General features: G+C 41.8%; 3 protein-coding genes across 3 annotated transcripts; all 3 read left to right on the top strand.

Annotated features, from left to right (window-relative positions):
- Positions 1–983: 983 nt before the first annotated feature.
- On the top strand, positions 984–2,054 carry LOC139333405 (arylamine N-acetyltransferase, pineal gland isozyme NAT-10-like). The gene has a single exon (XM_070965775.1). The coding sequence runs from the start codon at positions 1,010–1,012 to the stop codon at positions 1,880–1,882; it is 873 nt and encodes a 290-aa protein (XP_070821876.1). The 5' UTR covers positions 984–1,009; the 3' UTR covers positions 1,883–2,054.
- Positions 2,055–2,747: 693 nt separating this feature from the next.
- Positions 2,748–6,716, top strand: cnep1r1 (CTD nuclear envelope phosphatase 1 regulatory subunit 1). The gene is made up of 6 exons (XM_070964248.1): positions 2,748–2,814; positions 3,322–3,393; positions 3,705–3,778; positions 4,975–5,084; positions 6,172–6,226; positions 6,315–6,716. Exons 1-6 carry the CDS (start codon positions 2,790–2,792, stop codon positions 6,354–6,356), a joined length of 378 nt encoding a protein of 125 aa, XP_070820349.1. The 5' UTR covers positions 2,748–2,789; the 3' UTR covers positions 6,357–6,716.
- A 172-nt stretch (positions 6,717–6,888) lies between these two features.
- On the top strand, positions 6,889–17,384 carry heatr3 (HEAT repeat containing 3). The gene is made up of 15 exons (XM_070970384.1): positions 6,889–7,140; positions 7,546–7,718; positions 9,110–9,197; positions 9,536–9,636; positions 10,002–10,111; positions 10,703–10,843; positions 11,040–11,335; positions 12,993–13,083; positions 13,291–13,445; positions 13,818–13,900; positions 14,077–14,213; positions 14,346–14,434; positions 14,906–15,049; positions 15,119–15,295; positions 15,551–17,384. Exons 1-15 carry the CDS (start codon positions 7,000–7,002, stop codon positions 15,662–15,664), a joined length of 2,040 nt encoding a protein of 679 aa, XP_070826485.1. The 5' UTR covers positions 6,889–6,999; the 3' UTR covers positions 15,665–17,384.
- The last annotated feature ends 507 nt before the right edge of the window (positions 17,385–17,891 follow it).

Genomic DNA, 17,891 nt, shown 5'->3' with positions numbered 1-17,891 from the left:
TTGTCTTTGAACTGTGACAGAAACACCATTCCACAACTTATGCATATTACTATACCTCACAATTTGTGATTGATAACAACAATGGATTCTGAAGAAATGTGGCCAATCAGCAAGGAACTTATATTTCTTCCGTGTCAGATAATTAACACAAAGAAAACCTCTGGCAAGGTTGTGGTATTCCATCACTGAATTACTGTAAGGCAGCAAACAGAAGTTATTTCCATTATACTTCCACTTCCATTCCATTATACCATTAAACATTTGGTGTTTTATTTTTAAAGGTGACACAATTTTCCAAATACGTAGTTTGCCAGTTAATTTTTTGTCAGTCATTGAATGGATTGGTTAACAAATAATTTAAGCTTTAGAGTACAGGTTGGTTTGTAGTTGTTAGGCCAAGTAATGAAACTTCCATGTACTGTGAAGGTAAGCAGCGGCCCAAGAACAAGTTTTTGCCCTGGGGGCCCCATTGGAGGTTAATCTATGAAAACTTTGAGAATATTAAACCACATGATGATGTAATGTTAGCCTCTAGATTCTCCCAGTATGTCTACAAACTTGTACAATTACAAGACTTGTGTGACATTGTCCCATGGAGCAACACGGTGAGCACTGATTAACAGGAGGAACAGGTTAATCATCAACTAAAATGTACTCGGGTTTTACTGGCTCAAAAAGTTCCACCCTGTTATAGGTTGAATTTCTCCAGGAAGATAAATCTGAGTTGCTTGTCCTTTGTCGGGAAGCTTTGACTCAATAGAAATACAGCGTCCTCAGAATACCTGATTTTGATTGCTTGCACGTTCAACCTGAACAAAGGGTAAGCTTAGAGAGAATGCAGAGCTTAGCGAGTCTGAAACTTAATAGTCATAGAATTTTAACATCTCTGAAAACTGATCATGACATTTTTAACTGATTGAAAAAAAGCCAATGAAAAATGACTTTGCAGCTGTGTGACAGGTTAATTGGTCCTATAGATCAATGTGATGTCGTGTCTTTTACAGGCAAGATGAAGTTGGAGGAATACTTCAAAAGAATTGGTTTCCATGGCTCTTTTGATAAACTGGATCTGGCAACACTGAAGTTGGTCCACAAACAGCACATCATGTCAGTCCCATTTGAAAACCTCAGCATTCACTGTGGTGAGAAGATCTTCATGGACCTTGAGGTCATTTTTGATAAGATAGTGAGGAGCGGTCGTGGCGGTTGGTGCCTTGAGAACAACTTCCTGTTTGGCTGGGTGCTGCGAGAAATGGGCTATGACACAACAACATTGGGCTCCAGAGTTTTTAACAGTATCCTCAATGATTTTCGCCCAGCTGAAACTCATCTCATCAACAAGGTGATCATTGATGGAAAGGCGTACATAGCAGACGTAAGCTTTGGGGTGTCTTCCCAAGTGTGGGAGCCGCTGGAACTCATCTCTGCAAAGGACCAAACTCAGGCAGCGGGTGTCTTTCGTCTGATAGACAAGGGGGATGTGTGGGTGCTGGAGAAGACGGGCAGAAAGCCAGAGGTTCTGAATCCAGACTTTGCCAAATCAAGCCTGGTGAACAGGAAGGAGACAAAGCAGATCTACTGCTTCACCTTGGAGCCTCGTGAGGCCCATCATTTCTTCGAGATAAACCACACACTTCAAACAGATCCAGATTCACCATATATTAATAAGTCCATCTGCTCTTTGCAAACACCAACAGGATTCAGAGCCCTGATTGGTTGGACGTATAGTGAGGTGACCTACAAACCTGAGGAAGGTGTTGATGTCTTAGACATGAGGGATATAACAGATGATGAGATCGAGCAAATTCTGAGCGAAAAGTTCAGCCTAAAGATGCAGAACAAAGTGAGGCTTGTAAGCAAAAAAACAGGGCAGACACTCTGACATCTTACACAGATTTATTTTTGACACTGACTTTGAATTATGTTACAACCTGTGGTGATTTCATGTCTGACCAGCGAGAGCAACTTATTTAAGAGTCACTTTTCACAAAAATTAACAGAGCTGGGAATATTTTTTTGCACAGTGTTAATGATGCTCACAGCTGAATGAAGTAAATATAAACACTACTGAAAATCCATCCATCCATCCATTATCTATACCGCCTATCCCTTTTGGGGTTGCGGGGGGCTGGAGCCTATCCCAGCTACAATGGGCGAGAGGCGGGGTACACCCTGAACCGGTCGCCAGCCGGGCACTACTGAAAATGTATTATGCAATTTCATTCATTGCCATGTTTACAGGTTTACAGTTGGGAAGTGATTGAATACATTTAAATCAGGTAAACAAGTATGTCTCAACAATATGTGGCATGTTTTAAGTCTGTAGATAAAGTGGAAAGCTGTAGAGTTCAGACTGTTCTGACTGTTCTACTGAATTAAAATGTTCACATCCATAATGCAGCCAACTGTGTGTCAAAGTGAATTATCACAGTCAGTACAAAGTGCATTTAAAACTGCATTCATAAATAAACATACTTGTAATTGTACCTGCATTTTTATTGTGTAAGAACTATTATCTAATTAGTAATCTAATTAAAACTAGTTATCTAATTAAAACTTGTTTGTTTTCTCGAATGACTGTAGAAACAGCGCCATCTAGAGTTCTGGGCCACTTATTGAATGAGGCGCCATGAGGCAGGGCTTCGTGTCTTTGTACCACCCATCCTTTGGTTTACACCCAATCATATTAGAGCTGAACACACAGCCAATGTCTATTGGTTTATACACCCTGTCCTTCAGCTAAGCGGAAGCAGCGGCACAGGCAGCGACAGGCTGCTGGACTAGCAGACATGAACTCCCTGGAACAGGCCGAAGGTAACGAACACCGAAAGCATTTAAATGGCCGCGCTTTCAAATAGCCGCCCGATTGTTTAAGCCGCATAGCTATAATCACTAAATGAATTCAAAACAAACATCTTTAAATGCATCCACACAGTAGGGCACAACGTTTAGTTAGCTGGCTTGTGTACTGCCGATACTTAGCATGTTTGCTAGCTTAACTGCCTGAAGACATTCAGTCGTTCACACGTTCGCACAGTTATGCGACAGAGTATAATTGGTCTCTAGGTGAAACAATTACAAGTTTGGACATTAAAAGCCGCATTCAGACATGTTATGCTTCAGTTAACATACTTGAAATAACCACTTAGATACTAATCGAAACAAACTGAGCTTCAGAGGAGGTTGAGTTGTGATAAGATTCGATATAAATCACATGACATAATCTGAAGGGCAGAGAGCATTTGACTGAATTGATATACAGACATGTTATCCCTATAGGTCCAAACACAGTCTGTTTTGTTGTGCCCGTTTTTGTTCCAGACCTGAAGGCTTTTGAGAGAAGATTGACAGAGTATGTCTCCTGTTTGCAGCCTGCAACAGGCAGGTGGAGAAGTAAGTACCTGTTAATGGTGACTGTGAAAACCGTAGCACAGAAGATGGAGGGGCTCAGATGGGACCTTTGTTTTCCTATATCTGTTTTTTGGCAAAGCCTATATTTCTGTTCATTGACTTCGACACTATGTGTGATGACTAACAACCAATGGAATCAAAAGAAGTTGCTGCTCAGAGAGTACAATGAATGCAGCATTTGGTGCAGACAGTCACAGCTTGAAGACTTGAAATCATCACTGACATTGAGCAAAAGACTTATATACAATCTTACTTTGTATTGCACTGGGTTTCATTCTCCTCTCTTGTTTCAGTGATTCTTATTGTGGTGTCTGTTTGTACGGCTACTGGGGCTTGGAACTGGTTAATAGATCCCGATACACAGAAGGTACGTATTAGTGAACAAACATGTAGTTGTGTCATGTCTGGCTTAAAAGGAAATTCCATAACAGAGTACACATCATGCTTTTAATATTGAGCTATATCAACAGCATAGTGCCGAAGTTACAGCATTTAGACCAAAGGTTTTTTTGTTTTTTGCTTGTCCATTGATACAGAGCTAATACATTTTTATATGAAATATTACAATTTGAATATAAGGGCTTACATATGTGAATTAGAAAATGTGCCTATCCAGGCTTAAAGTAATTCCAGACTACAGAGAAAACTGAGATATTGTGTCTCATGAAGGTATCAGTATGTCTCAAGTGGAGTTGTTCTTGCACTGCCATATCAGAATTGATACGACCTAATGCTGATGGGCTGATGTGGACTGGTTGTCTTTAAGCTTTGCTAGCTCATACCAAACACCTCTGGGTTCATTAACATGGCAGACACACCGCATGTATCTCCAATGGCAGAAGCACACCAGAAGGGGCATAGAACCACCATCCACTCCAACGTTGAGCTGCGTTATGAGCAGATGATTAATGATGTCAGTCCAAAAACAGTTTTACACTCACCCCCCTTGTTGCTGTTGATGTTGCTGATTTTTATGTCAAATGTATGTTTTCTATGTTAGTTTTAACAATTAATATTCAAATCAATATTTAGTAGTAATTATTGTTAATTAGATGTGATTGGTGACAATGCCGAGCTTTTCCGAGATCAGTTTTTCCCGACACGTTATTTGAGCTTTGCCCTCACTGCCTTCCCGTCTCTTTCTGACGGCCACCCCATCATGCTCCTTACAACGGATTTGCTGCTTATCATTGAAAATGAACCCAGTGCATTTCTCCCCTGAGCCATCCAACTTTGGTGATGCCTCTTCCTGTCTCAGGGGTGGTTTTAGGAAACATTAGACAAGCCAGATCTCTGGGGTCCAGTAGATGATGAGCAAACTGAGTGATACGCACATAAACTCTCCCTTCATTTGTTTTGTTGTAACTGTACCAGATTGATTAGCTACAGTTGGATAAGCACATTTCATGTGGGACCCAATGAATGTTTGAAAATGTTATGCTACATTTAACTTTGCTTTCCAGCTCACTGTAAGTATAAACTGTAAAAGTGGAAGTTTTGTTGTTGACTTAATGATTTGTGTCATTGATTTTGTGTGATTTGTTTGCTCCTCTTGTTTTTCAGGTCTCTTTCTTTTCATCACTGTGGAATCATCCCTTCTTCACCATCAGCTGCATCACTCTTATAGCTCTCTTCTTTGCTGGGATACACAAACGAGTTGTTGCTCCCTCTATGTATCCTTTGTCTGTTACAGTTAATGTGAAGCCATACATCAGCATGCTTTGTTAAACTTAGAATTCCAACATCTGCACTGACATCACACATCCAGTCTCAGACGTAGATGGAAAAGTGTAGAGCAGGGCTTCTCAAAGTCTGGACTCGGTCCGCATCTGGACTCTGGAACTGGAAGTCATTCTGGTCCAGCTCATATCGTGAAAATTTCATACAGTCATCCGGCCTGTCAGAGCTTCCCATCAAACCCACAGAATATTAATAATTAATGAGTGATGACTGACTTCCTCATTGGTGGAGGTCTGAGAGCATTTTTCAGGTAAATATCTAGTTCTAATTATGGATTCTGGTCACACTCCTATAGGCTCATAAAAACTAACTAACTTTTTCAATTCAATTCAATTCAATTCAATTCAGTTCAATTCAATTCAATATACCTTTATTAGTCCCACAAGGGGAAATTCCAAATTACAGCAGCATCAGTAAGAAAAAAATAGACGAGGTAGACAATCAGTAAGTATATACAAGTATTAATAAAAAAGTGTGATAGAAATAAGTGTCTCTAAATTAGAAATTGTGTTTGCAGACTGTTATGTACAGATACAGATAAATTATCAAGATGTACAGATATCAAGATGTACAGATAGTGACAAGTTGAAATAATAGGCTAATAATATATGTGTGTGTGTGTGTGTGTGTGTGTGTGTGTGTGTGTGTGTGTGTGTGTGTGTGTGTGTGTGTGTGTGTGTGTGTGTGTATACACATTTCATTTATTGAAAAGTCTGCCCCCCACAGTGTCTGCTTAAAATGTGGTGTTAATGTGGCTGATTTCCCTATTGTTGACATTGTCTGCCTCGGTTTCATGCTGGCCCGTTCACAAGAGATTTGACGCTCATTAATTGATTGAATATTATTTTGTTATGTCGTTCTGACAGTAAATCAGATCTGATGAGGAACTTGGAGTAATAAGTTTGAGACCCCCTGGTGTAGAGCAGGCAGGAAATGTTTGTCATTGCACTTTTATGATTGATTCATTTCTGTTCTTGTTTTTGCCTCACTGGTTTACATCTTTGACCTTTGCTCCTTCAGTATTGCTGCCCGCTGTCGGACAGTTTTAGCAGAATACAACATGTCCTGTGACGATGTGAGTTTACAAAGCTCCTTGATGTTGTGGCTCTGTGGTCTACTTCTGTAAAACTCTGAACACTTAACTTACTTCTTTCTTTTTACAGACGGGGAAACTTATTCTGAAGCCACGACCGAACATCCAGTAACCACAAGCTTCTGTGGGATGGTCAGACAATGTACCTGGTGTGTGTTGATGACCATTGATCACTTGGTGTCTCGAGTCCTTTGGATGGTCAGAACAACACCAAGGGCGATGGCACTGAGGCAGATCACCTTGATGGGAATGCATTTGGAAGACAGAAGAAATGAACTGATTGGGCCTTTTAATAGTGTTGCTGTGCTGATGTCACCATTGAAGCTGCGGATCTTCTCACATAGTCTGATATATTTTACTCATTCAGTGTGAGCTCAGATGTGTTTATTTCTGTTTCTATTGCATGTGTTTTATCAAAATGTTTCTATTTTTAAAGTTCTTTACCTAATAAATACTTAGAGGTGAAAATGTGACACCTTGTCGTTTCTGTCTGACAACATGTGATGTATTTTCCTGAGGTTTATTCGATGCTTGCTACAAACTACCGAAATCTTACGTGTGCCGTCTTTTGTTACGTTCGTCGCTGTGTTGCGACAGCTGCTCTGCTTTGTGTTAGCAACTACCACTTTACGGCAGGGACGAGTCTTCCACATGGCCTCCAACAAGGCTACAGCCGGAGTACGTGTTTGAGGTCCGGGGTATTTAAGAGAAAAAAACACGTTAAATGCACAGCGGGCGCTTCAGCAGGGAGTGAAATGGGTAAAAGTAAAACCACTAAATTCAAGCGGCCGCAGTTCAACGCTGTCGGACTGCCGGTGAACGCGGTGAAGGAGGCGGACGCTCACGAAGAGGACGACGGCGGTGACACTTGTCCAGCTGCGGAGTTGTTGGAGAAAGTAGGAACGAAGTCTCAACTTGTTTTCTCCCTAAAAGAACAATGTTTTGAGCTGTTGCTGACTTGTCCCACCATTGCAGAGTGGATGGGCGCTGCGGTGAAGCATTTAATAGGGAGTGTAACTGTTTTCCTTCATTGTATGATTAAGCTGATCTGTCGTTAGTAAGTAGGATTCATTTGAATGTGTGATTTAGCTCTTGAGGCTGTTGTTTAGGCTTTTGTTGTGAGGAATCTTTCAGTCTAAATCAGCTCGTGTCTGCTCATATAATGCCACATTTTCTATTCTCTTATTACTTGAGCCACTGAAATGCAGTCTGGGCCAGTGTCTGTGTCATGAGTCCTTTATAGGAAGCTGAAACAGGTCAGGTTATTTAGTCAGTGTCATGTTTTCTATATATTTCCATAGTTGCAGAGTCCCAATCCAGATATGCGAGAGTTTGCATGTGCCAGCATTTCTCGGGTGGTGCAGCAGAGTCAGACCATCCCAGGCTTCATCCAGAGGGATGCTGTGAGGCGCCTGGGGCCCATGCTGCTGGACTGCAGCCTGGCTGTCAGGGAGACTGCTGCTGGAGCGCTCAGGTGAGTAAGTCTAGTGCATTGGTGTGACGTGGACTGAGCCTACAGAGCCAGGTCTGGTACCCTGAGATGCGTTTGCCATTTGCCCCTGCCTGCAGGGGTAACTACATACACATCCTGCATGGGACTCAAAGAACACACTTGACAGATACAACATTTAACTGAGTCTGCTGGGGAAAAGGTTTTTCAGCATCCAGTAACTGCAGAAAACCTGCTTCACCTTTTTTAGTGGAGTGAAACCATCCGGTTTGCTGTGAATGTCTGTCATTTGGTGATCAAACTGCAGCAGGTAGGATGACAGGTTAGACGTTAATAGTTCCTGATAAAATAAACTGTATTAAGATTCCTAGAATCAGAATAACGTTATGTATACATATAAACATGTCTACATGTTGGTCTTTAAGGGTTCATACAAACTGTACAATGATCATTCAGGCCAAACTTTGATTTGATATTCAGACAGCTTGAAAGCACAGTGCTTTTTTTCTCTTTGGATCCAGTGATGCCAGTGTTTGAGTCTCAGATTTTTTCACGGACTTGTTGTAGGAGGTGTGTGCTCATGTTGTGTTAAGTGACACATGTCAGTTTTTAACATACAACCACAAACCTCAAGAGAAAATAAATATGGAAACAGAAATGCCCTTTAGCAGCTAAATAAATTGAAGTGTAAGTAAACTTTCAAAAAAAAAGCCTAATCATAAAATAATCATACAAGTAACCTTTGGTTCAGATAAGATACAAAGCACATTATTTCAGTCAATTGTGCTTTTCCGTGTGGGATTTTTCTGTTTTTTTTTTTGTCACACAATCAAGCTCCCCGTCGGTGTGATATTGCATAGCATTATGGGTAGGTGGTACAGAAGTATTTGCCATGTTACTTCTGCAGGGGGCGCCATGCTACAATAAAAGTTCAGGCTGTAAGAAGGTGCTGCGTGGTTTTTGCCATTTGATGGTTTGTGTTATTACTGTCTCATGACATAATGTGGACAGTTATGCACTTGACTCTGTTTACGTGTATTTAAGTGAGAAACTGATCACATTCTCATGCTACATTTGTTTTAACTGTCCCCCAAAATAACAGCAAAGATGACAATAGTCACAACACAACAGCACTAATCATCATCATCACCATCACGGTCTTCACAGTCAACACTTGTTTTTGCATCAGAGTACGACCTTCACCCCTGTCCTAACTATTGTCCTCCAATAGCCCTTAAACCGGCCTCCATGTACTGGATATCAAAATAAGACAGTGGCTGCCAGGACACCTCCAGGCTCTGTCTCTCATGCACATTCACACAAGCGCACACTCACAAACACAAACAGCATCTCTGACAGCGATTCTCCTCCAACCGAACGATGAGTGTGTGTCTGGGACTGTCTCTGCCCGACAGGAATCTGAGTGCATGCGGAGGTCAGGAGGTGTGCGAGGACATGGTGAAGCACGACGTCATGACTCCTCTGACAGCACTGCTTAGAGAGGTGAGACTCCGCCGCTGCTTTTAGCTCACCCCATCACTTCAGTTCCTTCTCATCAGCAGCTATTACAGCCGGCCATGATCTCCTCAGCAGTTGGGTTTCATTCCGCAGCAGAGATGTTCACAATTTGTGAAAACCTCTGCACCCACACTCCAACAAACTGACATCTGCCATCAAATTCAAGCTCACTGTTGACCAGTGACTGAGGTCATTAGGTGTCTTGAACATTGTAAGCCTTGGAACAGTATCTGACTCAGTAGATAGATGAATATAAAAATATTTTTAGACACACAATGGCAAAGTTCATGCCTGTCTCACCTGTGGTTTTGCTGTCTCTTCAGTGCTGTGCTGGTTTTGAGAGCGCTGCAGAGCCGGTGAAAGGCCAGAAGAATGCAGCGGAAGATGTAGCCAATGAGGCTGTGAACCTACTGTGGAATCTATGGTAAGCTCAGATTTTGTGCAAGCTGGCTAGCAGCAGTGTGTTCTTAACCTTTATCAAGGGATGTTCTCACTGAGCGAGCATGCTGTTTACACTGACGCCCTGCGACTCATTCCATAGCTACATGCACTTTCTCTCTGGGAGCTGCCCTGATTCAGCAGTTAGTAGCTAGTAGGTGTTAATGGCCTTGGTAAAGATAAGCTGTCATGATGGAGTTCACCACACTTAAATTTTGTTAGCCTGTCCAGGAAATGACACTCTTACTTCTGTTATCCATAATCATTCACACAAAGACGGTATATGATGTCTTTCTGTGTACATTTGTAACTTGTCTTTCACCTGTCTCTCATATTGTGTTGTGCTTCCAGTGAGAGCAGCAGCCAGGCGCTGTCTCTGTTCAACAAAGTGGGTCTTCTGGATATGGTCACCCAGTGTCTGGAGAGACACCCACAGAACGTGGAACTGGCCATATCTGCTGGTAGGTGGAGTGAATGTGCTGTTAATTGATTGTTATCATTGATTTCTAAAGGCTGCTGAAGAACAGACACTCTAATGGACTCAGGGTTTTGTTTAAGTGTGTTAACCAAAATGTCCAGCCCATGATAACTACAGGCTTACCAGGACATGAGGTGAATTTATATATTAACAGGATGACCAAAAATAAAGGCAGGAAAAGAAGAAAACCATATAATTTTTTATAACATTGGGTACATACTCACATATGATTTATGGCCCCATGTTGAATCCCATATTATTGTTTAATATTCATAGCGGTTTGGTGTGCTGTGGCAGATCTTCCTTGTGTGATGACAATGTATAAATAGAGCTGACACTCCCAGCTCTGTAACGTATGACGCGCATCACAGAAATGACTTGTGACGTGTGAGCTGCTCATTGACTTTACAAATGTCCTCTAATGGCTGTTACTGTACTTTAATTCCAAATAGGCCTTTGAGAAATCTTAGTATCGTTTTGACTAACAAAGGCCCTAGTCTATCCTGTCTCACTCATTTGGCTTCTCATGTCGGAGAAAGCAGTTTTGAAGCCTCTCCTCTCTGTGTCCGCCCAGCCCACTGTTTGCACACTGTGACTGAGGATAACCCAGAGCTGCTGTGCAGCGTGAACACTGCTGTGCTCGGAGTCCTGGAGAATGTGCTGCTGTCATCTCAGCCAAGCATGGCACATACTCTCCTCAGGACGTTGGCTGCAGGTACAATTTGTCACTTCTTTTTAAATAACTTGTTGAAAACTGTAACTCCTGTTACAGAAGATGAAAAGTCACATTGAAAAAAAGTCGTTTGTGGACAGAAGTTGTTCTAGATTTAAGGAGCAAACACTGCAGTTGGTAAATACAGTGTTTTTAACATCCCTCCCTGAGCTCTAACTGTGCCAGCTGTGTCACTCAGGGACACTGTGGAACATGAAGGGAAGTCTACCTGCTGCCGGTCAGGCCCAGACCCTCAACGCTGTGGTGGCCACCTTGTCTCAGTGCCTGCATCTGGACACGGGTGCCCTGATACCTGAACTGAGACGAGCAGAAGAGGTCCGTCACAGAAACACACCAGCCGCAGACAGAGAGGAGCAGGCTGTGGGAGAGCTTGTTGTGGAGGAGATGGACGAGGAGGAGGAGGAGGAAGCACCTAAACACAAGAGGAATGGAAAAGCTTCGAGGGCTGATGGCGACTTCTCTGACCTCTTGCCTGTAAGTGGTGTTTCTCTCAGTGCATACAGCAGGTTGTCAGCTTGTCTGACCTTTGATCAGTAAAATGCACTCATCAGAGAGATGACTGTCTTCTACAGAGACTGATGATTTGATTGGGTTGATATGCTGGCTCATATACATTTATTGCAGATATATCAGGATCTGTGACCTGTGCCAGCTGATGATTAACAAAAAAATCGCAGTACAGAAATGCCAAAGAGATGTTTTAGAGCTTGTAGAAACAGTGTCTCTATTGGATAGTTTGTCCAGATATGGACTTAAAGATATAGATTTGCCAGTATACCTTTTCAAAGAAATGTGCCAGCTTTAGATTGAACCCTATGGAAAAATGGAAACAACTAAACATTTATTTGATAAGCTCATTTAAGGTTTTATGAGTAATAACAAATAGTATGTATTGTCCCCAGTCAACATATGGCAACTGTCTAAGATGTGTAAATGAATTCATTAACAAAACTAATTAGCCAGGGCTACTTGGAGATAAAAATGCCAATGAAATGCTGTAAATTATAGGATGGGACGTGTTTACGGCGACGAAGTGATCCAGTTTTGTATTTTGGAAGCACACATTAATGCCAGGTGAAAAGATGGCGCATGAGTCACCCTGGAGTGCGAGCCAGACTGACAGAGCAGACAAACTGTCGAGTTAGGGGGAGCGGAATAGGGACACTCCGCGAGGTTCAACTGGGGACCAGCTTCTGCCTTCCACCATCCTTCTGACAGTCCCCAGACGTGACCTCGGCGAGACGGAGCTGTCCCTCTCATCTCAGTCACAGCCAGAGCACCAAGATTTTGGGTGACGTTTCCAAAACACCCTGCAATTTTTTGGGTTACGCAATGGGGTTATCTCAATCCAAGCCTTGTTTTCTCTACTTTAATAGTGTAAATATGCAGTTATGAAAAGCGTTTCTCTGCCACAACACTGCTAGACAGTTGTTATCAGTAGTTCGAATAGATAAGCCCTACTTAAACCCTAGGTATGTCGCAATTATTACATGATCACCTGACTATTTCAGCTTATTTCAGCTGACTGTGACCATTTTGCATCATAGTTAGAATGCTTCCCATTCACTGTATAAAAAACTGCTGAATGAAAGTTACCAAACTGTTATAGTTCCATCATTGTTTCCATGTTGTTTTCCAGCATTTGCTGTTTGACTGGAGCTCTTTTACTGACGTCATCTCATTACGGCCCCTTCTTCTGCTGTGTTTAGTGGCACTGCAGTGGAGAATTAATTACTAATAATACTCTAATGAAATGAAAGAGAATTGGGTGCGTTTCCATCTACTGGTTGAGGCAAATTAACTTTACAAAGCCTAAAAGACAAACAGAAATGTAACTTTTATTTATGCTCCAATGTTCAATGTCAATAAATGGCTCTTCTCCATAAGGTGTATGTGTATTAAACTGTTATTTGGTCTATTTAAACCTCAGTCTCCCCTCTAAAGTGACCCCCTTTAAGCAGGTTTCACTTGTATCACAGTTCAGAAAGTGCAACTGGTCATGCTGGAGTACAGCTGTAGAAATGAATCTGCTCTCTGTGGCGGGCAGCTGAAATCAGACTGGGTGATAACAGTGCTAACAATCATCGTTTTGGTCGGATGTTGACTCACATGGCTGCTTGTTTTTGTCCAGGGGGCCAAAGAGGAGCTGAGGGAGGCAACGGCCTTGCTGACAGCCCAGCAAACGTCCCTAGAGATCATCGTCAACATGTGCTGCTCTGACGGTGAGTGTTGTGGGCATGGACAGCAGTGCTGACCCCAGGCTCTTTGCATCATCATTATTTCCTGTGACACCGCCACCCAGTATGTGTTTGCGTATTGGGAAGGCTATTATGACAAGAAATGCATGAAATGAGTTCACTGACGTGCCTAGAAATGCCTCTCGTTGTTGTACATCGGTTGATCGATTCTATGTATGTGTGTCTGTTAAGACCCTTCTGACGACGAGTGGGAGGAGGAGTCGAGCAGTGATGAAAGCGACATGGCTCCTGATGGCCTTTGTGATGGGCTGTCCAATCTTATGTCTCCACTGTGTTTGTCAGCGGAGATTCACGGGGCCTTAATCAGCCACAGCATCCCTGAAAAGGCAAATACCCGACCAACCCACCGAACACCTCACACTGGCATCAGACAATAGCGATAAGAAAAGAGGAGTCCCTCAGTGTCAGAACATTTAGACAAGCATGTTAATGTAAAATGTGTGTCATGATGGATGCCGTAAACCCAATCTACCTACAGGTACAAATGTGGTAACCTGAATCTGAATGGAGCTAAACTGTCATTTCAGTATAATTTGCTGTAATTACAAACCTAGAATATGGTTCTGATTCTGTGGTGAACCCCAACCGTCTCCTACCCACAGCAGAATGCATTAAATTACTTATCTGTGCAGTATTTTGCAATAGAGCTCTCACTTGTGCAGCCATATGAAGATATCTTCTTTTTCTCTTGATTCAAGGTCCTCAAAAAGACGGAGTTCCCCAGAAAGGAAGCCATGGACGTGTGCCACCAGAATCCCTCCTGGAGAAGCCTGATAAAAAAGTAATCCTCTTACTTCTCATCCATTCTTTAACTTAACTGTGCCATCAAAATTCTTTCAAGGTATCTATGTCAGATACCCAAGTAATTTTTTTGGGACGAGGTCTTTCACAATGATTTAGTCTTGAAAAGTCTCACTGCTCTATGAGGACAAACAGTCTCTTCTTCTGTCCCCTCAGGATGCAGCGGGTGCAGTCACGGGCACTGACATGCCTCCACAGCATCCTCTCCACTATGGACGCTGCGTCTCTGGGAGGAGTGGCAGCCCTGCAGGAAGCAGCGCAGCACCTGTCCACGCTGGTTTTTGGGGCAGCAGGTCTCACATTTATGTCATATTGTAATACAGGCCATCGCTCACATTTTAGCAGCAGCAGCAGTATTGAGTTAAAATATCAAAGCATCTAACACATCTGTTGAGTAAGAACGATTTCCTGTCCAATGTTTTCAGAGATACCCAAAGATGAGGAGTTCCTCGAGGCCGTCATCAGCGCCATGCGTTCTCTTTTACAGATGATTGCCTCCAAAAATATCCCCCAGGTGCAGAATATACCACAGCTTCAGCCTTTCCTTTGCTCATTTTTAACATTGGGATTCATGGGTAATTTTAATGGGTTACTCAGCAACTCGGTGTGCAACACCCATAGTTCCACTTATTCTGCCAGGTGCATGTCCACACCTTTCAAATGCTACACCTCCAGTTAGTCATGAGGGATTTTGGTTAAACCCTGATGACATCATCATGGTAACTGTCTTTCTCGACTGGGGAAAGTTCCTCCAGAGACACAGAAGACAACTGTATACAACTGTTTTACGGGCTGAGTGCTCTCCATAATAAGACAACTGTTAAATTAGAGGAGGGCTCCTTTAACCTATTCCCATCCCCGTGCTGAAGAGTTTCAGAGACAACACAGAATCTTATTTCTGAATTGTATGTCTGTCAAGCTTAAAAGTTCACTGCCAGTCACACTAAACGCTGTTGACCATGTTTTTCTTTTGTATGTTTGTTAGTGTATGACCCCCCAGCAGTTGATGAGCCTGAGCGAAGCAGCCACCCGCTGTGAGGTTGTCAGCGTGAGGGTCAATGCCGTCGCCATTCTGGGCATCACTGGCAGCACATTAGCCAAAGAGAAGGGCACTGCTGAAATCCTTCAGGTAGAGTTTTCCTCTCTTCTCTCCTCTTGGATTGTTTGTTCTCCCTCTAAGAAACTCTTGCTCCCACAGATGATTGGAAACGCTTTACTTCAAGTTGCCACAAAGGATACCAACCTGGTTGTAAATGGAGAGGCCCTCGACGCCCTGTTTGATGTTTTTGCGGATGGAGACGAGGCGGAGACAGCTGCTAAAAACATCCAGCTACTTCCTGCACTGAAGGCACTTCAACCTGTCTTTAAGGCAAAGGTACCACAGACTTACTTCTTTTAACTCAACACTGTTCTCGTTGATTTTTCAGGATGATTAATCCATCCCTTCCTACCACTGAACATTTGTATTTCTCCCTCTTGTAAGTGGTATCACTTGCCCTCACTTCAGAGACTTTAATAAACGGTAATAGTTAAGTGTGTGGATCTCCTTGTGTTATGAAATAACCAAAGAAGACAGACATTCTTTCTGACGTGTCACATTTTTAATAACAGTATGTCTTTTTCAACTTAGATTCGTAAAGAAGGACGAGGCAAGTACAGTCCCCAGCAACTGTGTGTGCTTGACAACATCAGAGTCAACCTGAGACGATTCATTGGTTACCTGGAGAAGGTGGTGAAAAAATGACAACATTCAGTGCTTCACATTGCGATCCCTTGAACCAGTATGGTTTGGACAGACGTGCTCACAGGAGCATGGAATGAAACAGAATGTGAAACCATCAAGTATTTATTATGTTGGTAGTAATCTATTTGTTTTTGCTTGGTTTCATTGTTAACATTCTCTGAATACTGATTTACTATTTTTTCTTAGTGAAAGTTTGTTGTGGGAAGTGGGAAAAAGACAGAGGGAAATCTAATATTAGTTATTACTTACTGCCACTTTAAGTAAAGAGAGGTTTTTATTTTTGCTCCCTCAGTTGTTATGTGTCTTTCAACCTAAAATGGTTGTCAGAGATAGTTGTGGAGAGCTGACACGAGGTCACATGTGCACCCTTAACTTTGGCTCATGTTTCAGTGGGCCAAAAATGTATGTTTACAGATCTGCTGCTGGGAGTAGGACGCAGAGCTAATAGACATTACAGGCTTGTAGCATCACCACTTCACTAAAAAAGCAGACTTTGTGTTCTGGATATTGTGCGATACAATCATAATTTTGTTGAGACTTACCTAAAGAGAAACAAAATTGACTTTATTTTAGTAGCTTGCTAAACTGAAAGGATTTGATACACTCACTGCCAAGGTTGTGACAACATTAGTAACTATTAGGTTTTAGTCTTTAGACATATGCACATAATCTCTACCTCTGCCTCTTCCTGCTCCATCCACGTCTCATCTCTGAGCATTAATTGCACACTCTGTGAGGCACCACGTCATGCATGCAGCAGTAACTTTTGTAGTGCTACATTTGTGAACTTTTCTGTCTGCAAGTCACCACAGCAGCCAACTTTGTGCTGAAGCACTCTTGTCAGTAACATTGTAAAGTTATTGGCCAGATTGAAACAAGATTGGGTGTCACCAAATGATCAGTCAGTGTCCAAAATTGCTGAACAATCCTGTTGTCCAGGTTTGAAATCTGTAAATCCAGGATGGTGCCACCTATTTTGCACCTGATCCACAGCTTAACATGCTTTAAGTAAGTGATAAAGTTACTACATTTGTTTTCATTAATGCAGTAAATGGGAAAGATTGACTTGTGACTAGGCCCCACAAATGGCATTTACCTAAGTGTCAAAAAATGAACTGTGTGATGGTTCTTATGTAAGGGTCAGACACAGCTTCCCTGGGATACCACAGCTTTTCAGGATAATGTAAATAAAATTGCATATCAGGTAAAAAAGACAATTTCAAAGATACATTTGAGGGAGAATATGTCATCAGGCTGAGTAAATGCCTTTAAAAAAAAAAAAATCCTGATTTCTAAAGCATTTTCTTTTGTTTGTTTTCTTTTGTATCATATGAAATTTTTTTGACTACTACGTGCACAGATTTTTGTATCTCTTACCACATGGTGTCCTCGTCAGTGAAAAAGCAGCTGAACTATGACAGCGACTGAACAGTATTTTGGATTAATGTTTAAGATTGCTATTGCAATTCCTTGCAAGTAATTTCTAATAAATTGAAATGTGCACAATAAGCAGCAAAACAGCGGCTACGTTTGACTCCCGTGATACAGCCTAGTAGGATGTTATACAAGTGTAGTGTTTTAGAAAAGGGCATGGGTATGATATAGTTAGAATTAGTGCTGAAATGATTAACTGATTGATAAGTGAAGCAGATTTGCAGAAAAATAAAAACTTCAGATTGCTGTTGCTCATTTTTCAAGAAAATAAAAAGCTCAACTTCCTGCTTCCAGCTTCTTAAATGTCAGGTTTTAGGCTGTTGGTCAGACAGAACAAGCAATTGAAAGATCTCACTTCTGGCAATTGTAGGGAAATAAGTTTTGTGACATTTTGTTGCTTTATCGATTAATCGAATACTCCCCAAATAGTTGACGGATTCATTGATAATGAATCTGAAAAAACAGCCCTATTAGAAATGCTTATTGCCTGTTGTCACCTTTAACCGTTTTGATACTAACTAGTCTAATCTGTGCTGTACAGTCATCATAGGAGTTTTGTTTCATATTCACACTAAAGAGATGGGTGATATCGTTGGATATGTTGAATTCAGTGGTATGTTAAACTTTAACCTGGGTTAGCAGTTCAATCAAACAGCTGTGTGGCTTTAAGAGTTGCACGTGACATAATAAATGGAGTTTACGCTGCTGTACTCTTAACACCTTGTCCATTTCACTTTGACGAGAGAGAAATAAATCAGACATTGTTATGTAACAAAAAACAGTTGTTGGTTGC

This window comes from Chaetodon trifascialis, chromosome 1, assembly GCF_039877785.1.
Source record: "Chaetodon trifascialis isolate fChaTrf1 chromosome 1, fChaTrf1.hap1, whole genome shotgun sequence".
NCBI classification, from domain to species: domain Eukaryota; kingdom Metazoa; phylum Chordata; class Actinopteri; order Chaetodontiformes; family Chaetodontidae; genus Chaetodon; species Chaetodon trifascialis.
This window is presented reverse-complemented; position numbering and strand designations above follow the sequence as displayed.

Bases quoted from the DNA above. Each gene is read 5' to 3' on its own strand.
- cnep1r1 (XM_070964248.1), top strand. From the start codon at position 2,790: ATGAACTCCCTGGAACAGGCCGAAG. The intron at 5,085-6,171 runs GTATCCTTTGTC...TTGCTCCTTCAG, and splicing joins CGAGTTGTTGCTCCCTCTAT to TATTGCTGCCCGCTGTCGGA. The intron at 6,227-6,314 runs GTGAGTTTACAA...TTCTTTTTACAG, and splicing joins ACAACATGTCCTGTGACGAT to ACGGGGAAACTTATTCTGAA.
- heatr3 (XM_070970384.1), top strand. From the start codon at position 7,000: ATGGGTAAAAGTAAAACCACTAAATTCAAGCGGCCGCAGTTCAACGCT. The intron at 14,214-14,345 runs GTCTCACATTTA...CAATGTTTTCAG, and splicing joins GCTGGTTTTTGGGGCAGCAG to AGATACCCAAAGATGAGGAG. The intron at 15,050-15,118 runs GTAGAGTTTTCC...TTGCTCCCACAG, and splicing joins GCACTGCTGAAATCCTTCAG to ATGATTGGAAACGCTTTACT.
- LOC139333405 (XM_070965775.1), top strand. From the start codon at position 1,010: ATGAAGTTGGAGGAATACTTCAAAAGAATTGGTTTCCATGGCTCTTTT.